General features: G+C 32.2%; 2 protein-coding genes across 2 annotated transcripts; one reads left to right on the top strand and one right to left on the bottom strand.

Annotated features, from left to right (window-relative positions):
• Positions 1 to 633: 633 nt before the first annotated feature.
• HELRODRAFT_133549 (hypothetical protein) lies at positions 634 to 6,028 on the top strand (the record flags this gene model as incomplete). Its single annotated transcript, XM_009026719.1, has 4 exons — positions 634 to 859; positions 3,637 to 3,773; positions 4,045 to 4,239; positions 5,909 to 6,028. Coding segments are annotated over 4 exons (678 nt in total), but the record flags the coding sequence as incomplete, so codon positions are not given.
• Positions 6,029 to 6,778: 750 nt separating this feature from the next.
• On the bottom strand, positions 6,779 to 7,855 carry HELRODRAFT_85967 (hypothetical protein; the record flags this gene model as incomplete). Its single annotated transcript, XM_009026680.1, has 4 exons — positions 6,779 to 7,145; positions 7,227 to 7,371; positions 7,464 to 7,582; positions 7,644 to 7,855. Coding segments are annotated over 4 exons (843 nt in total), but the record flags the coding sequence as incomplete, so codon positions are not given.
• Between the last annotated feature and the right edge of the window lie 6,782 nt (positions 7,856 to 14,637).

The raw sequence follows: 14,637 nt of genomic DNA, 5'->3' as shown, positions 1-14,637 counted from the left end.
GCGGAATTTGAATGTCGCCCGGCAAAAATCTACATATATATATATATATATATATATATATATATAAATAAATATATATATATATATATATATATATATATATATATATATATATATATATATATATATATGCTGATAGAAGGCCGAATTCTTGAAATTAAGTAATAAATTTTACGTTTTAACGTCAAAATAGATCTATCTGCAAAAATTTTGATAAAATACTTGTTGATAAAAATAAAGCTTCAATTTTAAACAGACTCAATCTTGTCGTAAAAATTTACTAAGACAAATTGATAAAATCGTATACAAGTTGATAAACACTAACAAATCGGTGGAATATATTACACATATATATATACAAATATTATATATATATTATATATATATATATATATATATATACATACACATACATACACTTTTATATATATCCATATTCTTTATATTTATATTAAATGGTTTTAAGAGGAAAAAAAATACTCAATCAGCCAGGCTGCCAATGTGTGTAATTAGTTTTACTTTTGCTCGAATTGTTTTTCACTTTTGGTTTAAAAAAGTTGCAAAACTTGAACGGGGATTAGATTGATTTGATCCCTCCGTATTTATTTTTTTGTATTTTTCAGTACGATGGCTAAGATAAAAAGACAGAAGCATGTTAAGAAAACATTGAAATTTTATAAAACACATTTCGGAATTGGTCCGCCATTTAAAATTTTGATCGACGGGACGTTCTGCAAAGTTGCTTTACATTTTCAAATTAACATTTTTGAACAAATGCCAAAATATTTAGACTGTGATGTTCATCTGTCAACTACTAATTGTGCCCTTGCAGAATGCTCAACTTTTGGATTCAGGCATGGTTTGTGACTTCCGTTCACTTTTTAAAATAAATTTTAATTATCATATAGTTAATTTATTATTACTCATAGTACTATAACTATATAGTTACTAATAGTACTATACTATATTAATAATACTATATAACTATATTCAGTTTACTACATAATATAAATTTTTTATTCAATTGTTTTTAATTTAATTTTGGCATAAGTTTATATTCCGAACTACAACAATTGTGAAAAAATAATGTGAAAATTAATTGAAAATAGAAGAAATGATAAAATGAAGTATAATAAAATTGTTCGTTCTATATGTTTCGTGTTGTTACGATGATGGAGTTGTCGCATCGGAGGCAGATGATATTACTTAACGATGTTGGCATACCTTTCAATGTAACCTTATTAAAACAACCACGAGAACAACCACGAGAACTATTTTAATAAATTGATTTTAATAAATTTTAATATATATATATATTGTTATTTTAATCAATATATTACTGTTAACATATTTAAATACGATATAAACGTTTTTAAAATTCTTCTATTTTTATCTCAATCAACTTTCAGCATATTAGTGGGAGGCGTTTTCGTAACTCTCTATTAGAGATAGTGATGTAAACAATCATAAATGTAAACAAATTTTAACATTGTAGTTCGGAATGTAAACTTTTGCCTTAATTTTTTAAGGTTGTGGGTTATGCTCACCATATTATCCACACTATGTGACATACACATTTTTGCTTGTGCCAGCATCACATCATATGTGTATCGTGATGGTCTTTGAGTGTTTGGGCAGATAGTATTCAAACCATGCCTTCGCATAAGACACGGTTCTTCTTTCAACAAAGCTAACTTGGTAACCTTGCGTTGCAAAATTTAACTTAAAAATTCGCTCTTTCTCTCTCTCTCTCTCTATATATATATATATAATTATTATTATTATTGAAATATTTATGAAGTGCTAATTTTAAAAATTTCAAACTCGCTATCAGACAAAAAACAGAACTTAAGTAACATAATTGAAACAACAAAAAGAATCAATGCAATGTACAGAAATAAAATTACAGTTTTGTCATGAATAGATAAAGTAATTGATGCAATTATGCAATATAACGAAAACACAAAATAATATTTAGAACGTAACAACTAAACAAAGAATTGATCATTATAATGAAAATAAAAAAGTTTTCAGTTTCTTCCTAGGATCACACAGGTTTAGGCCCGAGTTTCTGAGAGAAGCAGGTATTTTGTTCCAAACAGTTGGTCCAATATTACGAGAGCCTGTACTGAGTTTTATGGGATCGACAGCAGGTTTGAAACATCAGATCTCAAATGTGCTCCAGATGCTTTAGAATATTTCTTTTTGAACCTGTAAGAAAAATATGATGGAGCTAGACCATTGATTGATGGCTTGTAGACAAGTGTTGAAATCACTCTTTTGTCGACGGTTGGCCAATGAAGTTTCCTCATGGAGACACATGGTCATATTTTAGAGATCCAACAACTTTTGTCGCTCAATTCTGTATTGATTGTAGCACTTTCATGGATCAATCAGGTTAACGAAAAGTTAACTAACGTGGAACATGCACTTCATGTTAAAAATCGAAAAATTAAACAGGAAATTAATAGCAATGTTTGAAGCAAAGTTGTAATTATGATTTATGTAGTTATTTGGATTAGTGTTTCTATTACCATGGGCATTCGACAACAAAGTTGGCGTTTGAAGCACTTGCATTCATCTATCCGAAATCTTGAACCTGCTGAATAACGATAACTTCACGATCGTTGCTAGCTACAACACTGGTGTTGAAAATAGAGATCATTCAAGTAATAACATTGGTGTCTGTAGAAACGAGCATTAAAGTTTATAACAATATGTTATAATGTTGTATGCCACAAACGAATTGTGATGGATGATGCGAACATGCTGTGTCCCCTGTAGTAGAAGTATTTGCGTTGAGAAGTATTATCTATTTTGTTATTTGACTATGTTTGTGGTACGTGTGTAACAAATCTAGGCCAATTTGAACTAAAGTCTAGTCTATTGACTAGATGTTCATATACAAACTACTAGTCACTATAAGTTTGTATTTTAATCATCGGGTTTAAATATTTGTGTCCCTTGTGCTTGAAAGGCAGCTGTTTCTATCAACATTTATAATTATACAAATAAAAAATTAGCTGATTTATTATTTGCCAAGCATTTATCTTTTTTTTATGAAGTATAAAGTGTTGAACTTTATTAATTGTAATCTTGGTAATTTATACTTTTTCATTGGATATGCTTCAAGGTGTACATATATATGTATGTTTTATATGTTTCAAGATGGTATTAACAGGACTGATTTCATGGTACTTTATAAAATATAGTAATAAGGTAAATTAATAAAGTGCTTTAATAATTTTTTCATGCAATTCATTAAAAAATAAAACTCTTTATATTCGTGGTAGTTATTAGTATGATGCCAAAAAATATATAGTAATATTTATGCATATGCAGAGCACACATGCTTACACACACACACACGCACATTAATGCATACACACGCCTACTCTTAAATCCTTTATCTTTGAAACGTTTTTGGGGGTAAAGTGATAGGAGGCAAAATGTCTGTAAGTGGGCCAAACGTCATGTGGGTGAGAACGACAGGTGGCGAACAAACTGCTACTGCATGCAACATAGCTTGAATCTTTTTATTGTAATATGAGATATTAGATACTTATAAAATTAAGACTCAACTAACTGGGTGAATATTAATTTACTTATTAACTTCTCAACCACCATGAAATTCAGATTTACCACTTTATGGAGTTTACAAAGTTATTAGCCAATATTCTGTCGTTGAATGTGGCCACAAAAATCCATTATCACCAAGTGAATGTTTGTTGAGGATGGCGAAAAAGAATGTTGGATATTTTGTTGCCACTCAGGTGAGCTTCATTCACTGTTATGTTTATTGGAAAAATTAACTTAGCTCAGATAATTGATGTTAATTTCTAGTTGTTTAAAGTGAGTGAGTCAGTTGGTTGGCCAATAAGCTGCTCCCTACTTTTTCCTCTGTTGTTTCTTGCTTTTTATTCTGCTCCACTTTTTAACGTTTGCTGCTCGTCCACATGTTTTCCTTTGTAAAACTTCAGAGGCAAATTAGCTACTGCACTTTTAAGAATTAGCTTTATTAATTATTACTATCAAAATGGACAGGACCAGAAATTGAGTGCCAGTGTAAGATCCCTGCATGCTGTTCCTCTCTTGTACATTTCTCACAAGTCAATCAACCTGGAAGCGCCCTCCTTACCTTCAAAGCACCTGGCACAACAAAAGGAAATAGTAAAGTTTAATTTGTCTGAACAGGAACAGAAGCAACTGAATGACTTCAAAGAAGCTACAATTGATAAGGTGTGAAATTTTACAGTTTTCATTTAATTACAATTTTTACAAGTCAACTTATAACTGTTTGGCTAAAAACTAATTTTTGTGTTGTTGATGATTAATATTTTTGGAAAATAATTCTACTGTAATTTTTTATAAAAAGTTGAAGCGATTTGCATTAGAGACCTGTCCTATTGATAAATAATTATTTGTTGGGGTTTTAAAATAATTTCGTGATTTATTTGTGCTAATTTTTTTTCAGTATTTTTATTTTACATCCTTTGAAAATTGGCTTGCTTAATGTTAATCGGTTCATTAAGCTCATTGTGCATTAGAAAGGGAAATTACAAAATTAAAGCAAGATTAACTTTACATACAAAATTTGTATGTAAAAAATGCAGACAGTAAATCTAAAGATAAAAATACAATGATAAAGAACCCATGTAGAAAGTTGAAAATGAATATTTGATAGTGTTGAATATTGATTTGTGCTGGGCTCCTCTCATGTAGTTGGTTACTTCAAAGCGTTCTGCTTGGGCTAAATAAAATGTTTCAATTGTCTCTTGTACTCGTCGCTGGCAGGGAACGCTCTTTTCAGATCCACCTGGAGACATCCAACATTCGAGCAGTGGCTAATGAAATCGTCACTCACCATAACGAGATGAGTTGAATTTTGTTAACAGCAGGTGTCCACCATCAGCTGACCTCAAGTGACGTTAACAATTTCTCCCGTGTACATCAAATAGAGCAGAGGACCAAGTGATACGCCATCCACCTCAACTCCGCACTCACACTGTCTGATTCACTGCGACTATTGATGATCAGCTGACTTTTTGAAAAGTTCATGTATGCTCCAAAATCATTTACAAAAGGATTGCAAAGTACATCATAAAACATCATACAACAAAAGTAAAACATCGACATTTTATTTAGTTTCTTCTTGTCAAGTTTTTCTAGCTTCATGAAACAACTTACTGTTTTAGCTCTACTAATTAGACAATGATCTGATATTATTGGTGAATCAACTAAATTAGGGTAAGAATCTGAATGAAGTCAGACCTGGTGATTATCACCTCCAGAATACATTTTTGTTATGGTTCAATGAGCAAACGTGCTACTCACAACCAAAGGAAGACGAAGAGCATGTCGAAGAGCATTTTGTTTCTATCCGACAAATCCTCTAGATGAATGTCCAGTCCTCTCCGAATGATAATTCGACTGCTTCATGAACGTTTCATGAAGCTCCAGTAGTTGTCGAAACCTTGAAAATGAGAAAAACAATAAAAGTGCCATTTAAGTAAGAAAATGGTTCTGAATAAAGATTTAAAGGAAACAAAGGATTTTATGGAATACTACTAAAAAGTTAACGGTGTTGACAGATTAATTGCTTGGTAGCGCTTAATTTATAAAAATAAATAGCTTTATATCGCTAAAAAATGAACACAAATAAGTGTATCATTTATTCAACCAATCAATTGTTGTAATTTATATAGCGCAACTTCCGTTGAGTTTGAAGGCAAACAAGGCGGTCACACTGCATGCATGTAAAGCAGCTCTTTAAGCTCTTGATGAAATCATTTAAATCCAACATTTCACTGGACGTTCTGAACTTGCAGTTGTGCACCTGTAATTCAAGCTTAGATAGATTACTTAATAGGTCAGTTTTTATTATGTTTTTAATACTTTTAATTTTTAGGATGCTATAAAGCCAAAAAGAAAAAAAATCAAAGGACCCAATCCACTTTCCTGTAAAAAAAAGAAAGCTAAGCCTGTTGATGTTAACGGCATTAACAAACGACATCGCAAACGAAAACGACACAAGGTTTTTACATATTTCGTGCACATCTGTCTTATTTCTATTGTATTTACGTTATGTTATCTTCATCCTCTTTGTTCGCGAAAGTTTTTTTTTCTTTTAAGCAGTAAATTATAAATTGATATTTAGTACTACAACCATCAATTTAATTCTGGTGATTTGTACCAAACTTAACGAATTAAAACTTAATATGCTTCAATTTTTTCTGCTTTTGCTTTGTCTTCGGTCATCTTTTTATATGAAATAAGATTAAGTTCTAGTTGTTTACGATCGTCTTCTTCTTCTCGCTTTTTCTTAACTCGTGTTAAACACTCTTTTGCCAAATCTGCTTTTGCTTTTTCTGGTCCTTTTCTCTGGAACTCTCTACCTACTTCTCTGACTACTTCTCCATCACTTGACTACTTCTCCATCACTTGCGAAGTTCAGAGCGGATCTCAAGACCCATCTGTTTTCAAAATTCATTGAGGAGCGCTGTTGAACATCGCGGAAATAGCGCTTTATAAGCTAATTGATTGATTGATTGATTGTTTTAGTTTTGTTTCTATATGATGCTAGGTCTTTGAGGTTTGAAAGTTCAGCATAGCATATCCTGGATTATTTATTTTTTTAAATTAATTTTTTTTTTCAGACAAACACAACACAATTTAATAATCTTGAAACTGCGACGAAGGTAGAAAAGTAGATTTTGTTATGAACTGATACAACGTAATAAAATTTTAATTTCAAAATTTTGTGTTTTTTAGTTTTGTTTCATTTTTTATTAATGAGATCTTTAACGCTCTTATTTTTTAACTCTTCTGAGATTTGGTTGTGCGTAGCCGCCGACTGAACTGAAGCCATGCAGCTTGTCGTGTTGACGCAGCTTGATGACGTGGACGCAGATGAGGCTGACGATTGTGATGCGGCCACTTTGTCTACCGCCTTTAACATTTCCGCTAAATAGTTTTGTACGGCAGACATTGCTGCTACCAAAGCCGGCGAACCGAATCCGTGTGTAATTAGAGAATAATGAGTGAGGTGTCTCTGTAAATTTGAATCTAATATTGGTTGCGGTCTTGTGTTGCCTAGGGGTGATCTGTCTTTGTTCAATAAATCGACGAGCTCCTTTATAATTTGCCTGTAAAATTTATTGCAGGAAGTTTTCTTTCATTAGTGGTAGCTTGTTTTGAAAAATATTTTTAGGTAAAAATTGGTTTACTTAGTTGCTAAAAGCATTTGCTTGCGATGAGAAAGATCACCTGGATCTGTACAATGAAGTCTTGTATTGTAGTCTGCGATGTGCCTGGCCGGAAATTCAGTCTCGCACAAGTACCCGAAATCTCGAGCCAACCTAACGGCTTCACCTAAAAATTTTAAATTAAACTTTAATATGTCAAAGTGGTTGAAAAATCATTGCAAAAATGCAGACACAATCAATGACTGCTCAAGTTTCTACCTTCAACTAGAGATGTTAGTAATGTTACTGTGGCTGCTTTCCTTCGTCCAGCAGGTAGGCTCAGTCCAATTTTTTCAAGTTTTTCTCTCAACGCTCGTCCACCATTTTTAGATTTAGCTCTGAAATGCCGTTAGTTTGCTTTTTGTAACTAAAATTAGTATGCAATGAAAAATATAAAACCTTCTAAGAACGCCTCCGAGTAAGGATGCATTAAGGCATTCTGGAGGCATCAGTCGACGTTGGACTTCAGCAACGGTAACCTTGTATTTGGATGTTGAGCTAAGGAGGGACAGTCTTCCAGGAACTGAACAGAACAAATCTGTTGGAGAGATTCCTCCAGAAATGGCTAATAGTTGGTCATGAATCTTACTTCCTATCAGTGTGCTGCCGTGGGTTGCATGATGCCGGTTCGCGTCGTTTATCTGAGTGAAACTCGTTGCTCCTCCTGCTATCAATACATCAGTTTTTCTTGATGCTACTGCTGTTATATATATATATATTTATTTGTATATTATATATATATATATTTATATATATTATGTATAGTACATATATATTATATATATTTATATATTGTGTCATTGTTCTACATTGTGTATTCTGTTGTAGTCTCAGCATGTTTTTTAATGTTTTTGTATCATCGCCAAATTGAAAACAAGTTACCGTGCTTTCTGATGACTGAATTAGGGTCGGACAGGTACATGTTCATATCTTCCAGCTGCACCTTCAAAAAAGTGTATTATTATAATTCATACTGCTCTATGGCTCGTTTTATTGACTGACTTTATATTATCGCTGAACGTCGTTTAGTTTTAAGTAGTGACTTTTTGTGATTAGTAAAATCAAGATGATTTTAAATATATTTTTGCGAATGTATATTGATTTTAGAAACTCCATTGAATCATTTACATACGTAACTTAACAGGAGATATGAGATGTGTGTGCAAAATATTTGTATATTTCGACACTGTGTTGACAAAATATGCCGAAATTGTAAACTTTGTCATAGGGAATGGTCAGAGCTGAATTAAACTAAAATACAATATTTACGAATTGTATAAATATTTAGTTTTTAATTTAGCCTGCCGAAGCCAGCAAAATCGGCAAATCGAGTTTCGAATTCGATAAGTTAGACCAGTGCATATCAGTTGTCGAATTTTTTTTTCAATGAAAATTTTAACGGCACTGCAGCTCCCAAAATGGTGCCATAATGTGCCAGTAATTTTAATATTTTTTTCCTAATTTTTGTTTTTTTTCCTAATTTTTGTTTTTTTTCATAATTATTTAGTTATTATTATTTCATCATCAAAATCAATCACAGCCGAAAAGGAAAAATCCGATCAAGCTATTAATATATCAAGACATCAATCCAGAAAAATGAATGGTAATCTTTGACTTAAGTATACTTTAAGAGGTAAGGTTGTAATAGTTTATTCCAGTCTTTTTAAGTTGACGGGTAACAGATTCAATAACCACACCATAGACCAGAAGCTGACGTTAGCACGAAAAGAGAAAACCCACCTACCGTTCGCCAGCCCCACAAACCAATGACTCCCACTCCAGTGCATTCATTCTACTTCAATAAAGTTTTGACTATTTAAGTTCCTGGTATATCGCTTGAGCTTCCACCATGGATGCCACCCACAGACGGCATTTGACACAAATTTGAAAAGAATATAAAGATTAAGGATAGAGTGGGCTGATTCTCTCTTAGCGGCACACGAGCTTCCACCATTGTCGAATTTACTGTTGCATGCAGTATTTTAAATTTAGCCTACCAAAATCCGTTATTAGTACGTGCAGCTGTGGATTCAGGGCCGCATCTCCTAACCAGTTCATAAAAGGAAAAAATTGTGTGTAAAATATTTTATGTACCTACGTCATGACTTAGTATTTTCGAAGTAAAACGGGAGTTAGCCAAGAATAAGTGATAAACTTAAGAATTTTGTAAATCATCCACCCAAGCGCAAAATAATGTATAATAAAGATATAATTTATAAATCTTCGCTTATCAACAATAACAAAATATGTTAAAAATAGCCGTCGGGGTATAGAAAAATTTGGTAATTTAGTTTACAAGGTACCTACATAAAAAAAATTGGCACGTTTTTGGTGCTAAAATAAACGAATGCTCTATTAGGGTCAAATGTGCATGTATAAAAATTTGTACTTGTCGAAGGGTTAATTTTTCGAGGATGTTTACAAAAAACTAAGTCATGGGCGTTACTGATGTCATTGGTGACCATTAACGAATATGAAATTTTGTTTTGTCAAATGTTGTGATGTGCATAAGCACAAGCTCAATGAATCACCACCAGGATCCAAATACAAACGAATATTTTCATAAATTTGGGATAAAAAAATGCCGAAACGTGCCTAGCTGCTTACATAATAGGATAAAAACGTGTATATATACACGCGTAAACGTCAAGTTTTGTATCGAGGTTTCATTCATTACTTCAATGTAATACAAAATAATAACATCAATTTCAAAGTAACTAAGATAGTAACATCAGTAGGATTATCTTCGCTTCAAATCATTGTATTATGCATTTATAAGTTATGAAAATCACGTAGATTTATGCCTACACGCATCGCATTAGACCATTATTGCTTATTTGTTGATTTTTTTAAATGATAAACTATTCGGATAAACGGTAAATTATCGATAATTAATCGGTAATTCATCGCTATTACATTGGTAAATTATCGGTAAAATTCGACTTCGGTTCTATAAATGATTCATCACCGAGGATCGTTGTCGATAATTTTCGCTACATCGGTTTGGTAGCGCCCATGTCTTGTACTCTTAATGTTATGCTTTAATCCTATTGTCGTCAATTTTTTATTTCTTTTATGAAATTATTCAAACTTAACATTGCTGGAGTTTCTTCATCAAATTTTAACTTTTTACAAACGCAACTGCAAAACATTACAACAGCAGTCATATTTGGAAAAATTTGCAGTCCATATTTCAGAATTTGTTTTCTTGTGATAAATAATTGAAAACCAATAAGAAATAAGACCACAATTACTTGGTCTTCTATTGGGTGCAGAGTAATTCCATTTTGAAGTGCAAAATGAAGAGTCGCATCTGAAAATTCGTGGCCCGATCGTGGCTGAAAAAAGAAATCCTGATGTCTTGCTGCAGAGTGTCCTGAGGGAACCGATGATATGAATGAACCTCCTTGATACGTTCCACTAAAATTATTTCCGTTAGGTTTTTTATCGTCTTCTAAAATACAGTTCTTTCTTGAATCAATGTCGTTATTTGAAAACATGGTGTAGGTTTTAAAGAGATCGACCTGGCTTCCGATGTTATTGCCAGCATTTGTATTTGAGTGGTGGTGGTGGTGGTGAAAATATTGTTGGTGTGGGTGGTGAGATATTGTACTGTAGTAGTGCGGGTTGAAATATGCTTCGTTGGAAATGTCTAAGGAGGATGAATGGTGCGGTTGTGGAGGCATAGCATAGGGGGGTGGAAAGTAGGGAGGTTGAAAATCGTTGGCGGTTATATTCGGAGTGTGTCTCAAATGATGATGTTGATTCAGTAATGTGTTTGAAATGCTGGATCCAGGAGGAAAAGATGATGTTACACTGCTTTGCATTTGATCTTGTTGAGACTGCAAAGGGTCTACTGTGAATTCTCTGCGATCCTGAATGAAATACAATGTTAATTCTTTCAACATTTGAATTCTTTAAAAAGTTTTATTTCATTAATTAAACTGTTAATATTATCATGTTAATATATAGGGAATACAGTCTATTGAGCAAATCTAACAGCATTTCCGCACCGTTGCACCATCAATAATAAAAATTTGAAAATAGGCGTACGTAAAACAACATGCCAATTGTTTTTGTTAATTCTAATAACATGAAAAACCAATTGCTTGTATTTATAAAAAATCTAAAGTTTATGCTTTTCAAATAATTTTAAATAGATATTCTCGGTTAAATAACTCAAAAATATTTCATTCTAATCTGCTTTTGTAAGGCAATCCGAAAAATCAGCGTGCCGAAATGAAATAAAAAAAGTTGTTTGGCATAGTCGTTGAAAGAAATGCATCTAATTTGCATCAGTTCGCAAAAATCTTCCGAGTGTCCTTCAATACATTAATGTCTGCTGTAGAATTTACAATAGTGCAAATTGATGTAACAACGTTAAAAAATTAAACCTATGGCGGTTGCTTTCAAATCAAGATCTGCGGTTGTTAATCAATTGTTTAATTAATAATTAGTTTGCAAATTAATATATTAAACTTTTACATTAATCAAGTTTTTTACATATAAATAAAATTTTTTTTTACATTTTTGTTTTGTCGTGAGTGTGCAAGACGAGAGACTCATGATGCGTGAACGATTGTCGTCTAATTGCTGACGAGGAGGTCAAATTAATGATATTACAGAAGATGAGTGTCTAATTAAAGAAAATAAATAATCAACAAAATTTTATCAAAAACAATGTGTGCTTAATTTATTTCAAAATTGTTGTTTTTATACATAATTATATATTGTTAATATCCGGCTCAGGTCCATCAAAAATTCCGACGATAATTTTAGTTCAATATCACTACACAAAATAAAAAAAATACTTGAAAAACAGTCTATGTAATCGTCTTTCTAAATAAACATTTCTTTCTATTTATACTTAAAAACATAGATACCAAAAATAATTGTGGTTATTCACATTATTAGCACATCGCTACACATATTTATCTTCAAAAAACACGACCTTTAGGAAATTTTTTAAAACAAAAATATCGGACTCCAACTCCGACCCCAGAAAAATTCCGACTCCGGCAAAAATCTCCGAGTGACTCCGACCTGACATAGTTATAAACATGCACAACAATTGTGAAAGAAAATGGTTAGTCTTTTACAATGGCGGATCTAGGGAGATGGCCCCCCGATGTGAGCTGTTTTTTAAGTCAGAAAAAGAAACGTTTTATGTATAAAATTGACCAAAACAAAAGTTGTCGGCCACACTTCCACAAATCTTGGCCTCTCGTCAAAATTTAAACATTTTCAAAATTTTGAATTTGGAGTCATTTTTTATTGTGAAATGGACCTTACATTAATTTCCATCAGTTCTGTTGATATTTCTTATCTGATATTTTACAATGTTTTTTTAAATTTTAAATTTTGTTTTAGGTTTTTCAGTTTTGGCAATTTTGGCTTTTGAAACTTTTTAGACCTACTTACCACGTCAATTAATTGCAGAAATGTATTAAAATGTAAAATATAAATATTTCGTTTTTTAAATTTCTAAATAATTCATTTTTAAATAACATTAAAAACTCCAACGCTTTATAACATAACTACGTCGGGCTTATAACAACGTTTGTTTAACTCAACGAAGTTTCTTCGTTTGGTTCTGATGATATTCGTGGTTCGTGATAAATTCATTGTTATTGTGAGAATCGCAACATTTACAGCCCTGTTGAAACGGTGGATGAGACATGTTGCTTTTTTGTGCGCAGTTCAGTGCAAAATTATATGGAAATCGGTAATTATACATAAATTATTTTTATTTGAAAAATAACAATCAAATTTTTTCACTTTCATCGGCGAAACGGATCGGCTGGATGATTGAATAAATGAATGGGTGAATGAATGAGCGAATGAATGAATAAATGATCGAATGAATGAATGAGTGAGCGAATGAATGGATGAATGAATGAATGTTACACCGATGGAGTTTGATTGCGAAGAGAATACTTGTTTCTCACGCACAAAAGTATGAGCCTCAATTTAAACTAACGGTTACGCTAATGTTGAATGTCAAATATTATCAGAGAGCAAATTGTTTAGCGGTAAAATTGTAAATTTGTACTTCGAGTCTTTAGCACATTAACCAGAATTGCAACATTTACAGCCCTGTTGAAATGGTGGATGAAACATGTTGCTTTTTTGTGCGCAGTTCAGTGCAAAATTATATGGAAATCGGTAATTATACATAAATTATTTTTATTTGAAAAATAACAATCAAATTTTTTCACTTTCATCGGCGAAACGGATCAGCTGGATGATTGAATAAATGAATTGGTGAATGAATGAATGAATGAATGAGCGAATGAATGAATGAATGAGTGAGCGAATGAATGGATGGATGAATGAATGAATGTTACACCGATGGAGTTCGATTGCGAAGAGAATACTTGTTTCTCACGCACAAAAGTATGAGCCTCAATTTAAACTTACGGTTACGCTAATGTTGAATGTCAAATATTATCAGAGAGCAAATTGTTTAGCGGTAAAATTGTAAATTTGTACTTCGAGTCTTTAGCCCGTTAACCATAAACTATCTTGGATTTCTCCGCGCGTGATTAAAATTATAAAACTTCGAGAAGTTGAAATTTTCGGTTTTAAATCATTGTATAGGCCAGCTAAAAAGTTCTAATATTATTATTGCTATTTGGTTGTTTATTATTTGTGCAAATAAAAACAAGTGGTTGTGCATGAAGAATGGTGATGTTGCCAACAACAGACGCTTTCCTAATTGGAAGCAAACAAAACCGAACAATCCGAAGATCATCAAAATATGTGTTGTAAGATTTGGCATGGTTTTTATGTAAACATATGTGTGAAGATTTATTAATTCATTAATTTATTTTATATATTTATCTGTAAATATGAAAAAAAACATTTAACGCCAGACAAAATATGACATCACATAAAGGAGCTAACCTGCCACGAATTACTGTCCATGCTTAGAAATGACATGTTCAAAATATTTTTTCTACGATCACTGAATAAATAAAAAGAAACAGTGATTCAGTATTCAAGCAGAACAAACAAGTTGTTCTTTGAAAATTGTTTTCTTTAATAATTCCTGATTGAATGCTTTCGTTACATAAAACTTCTTTTTTATTATTATTTTTTTTTCATAAACATTCGGTCGTCAATTTGCTTATCAAAGCCAAAGCCCGCAGCCAATGAATGGTGCTGATGTTAAGCCGATGCACGGAATCTTCAATGCAACATCCAACAATGTTGACGGCCTCCGTTTTCTACATATTCAATTTAACATCACACGGCGAGTGTGTATTTATTTAACTAAATACTTTTCTATGTAACCAAACTTTATACGATAATAATTCATCTCTCTTTTAATTTTGTGCTAAACGGTTCGGTTTTATTAATACACCGCTTGCAAAGTGTAAAATTTTTTAAG

The sequence above is a fragment of the Helobdella robusta genome (assembly GCF_000326865.2).
Source record: "Helobdella robusta unplaced genomic scaffold HELROscaffold_49, whole genome shotgun sequence".
Classification (NCBI taxonomy): domain Eukaryota; kingdom Metazoa; phylum Annelida; class Clitellata; order Rhynchobdellida; family Glossiphoniidae; genus Helobdella; species Helobdella robusta.
Note: the sequence above shows the minus strand (reverse complement) of the source record. Positions and strands in the feature narration are given on the sequence as shown.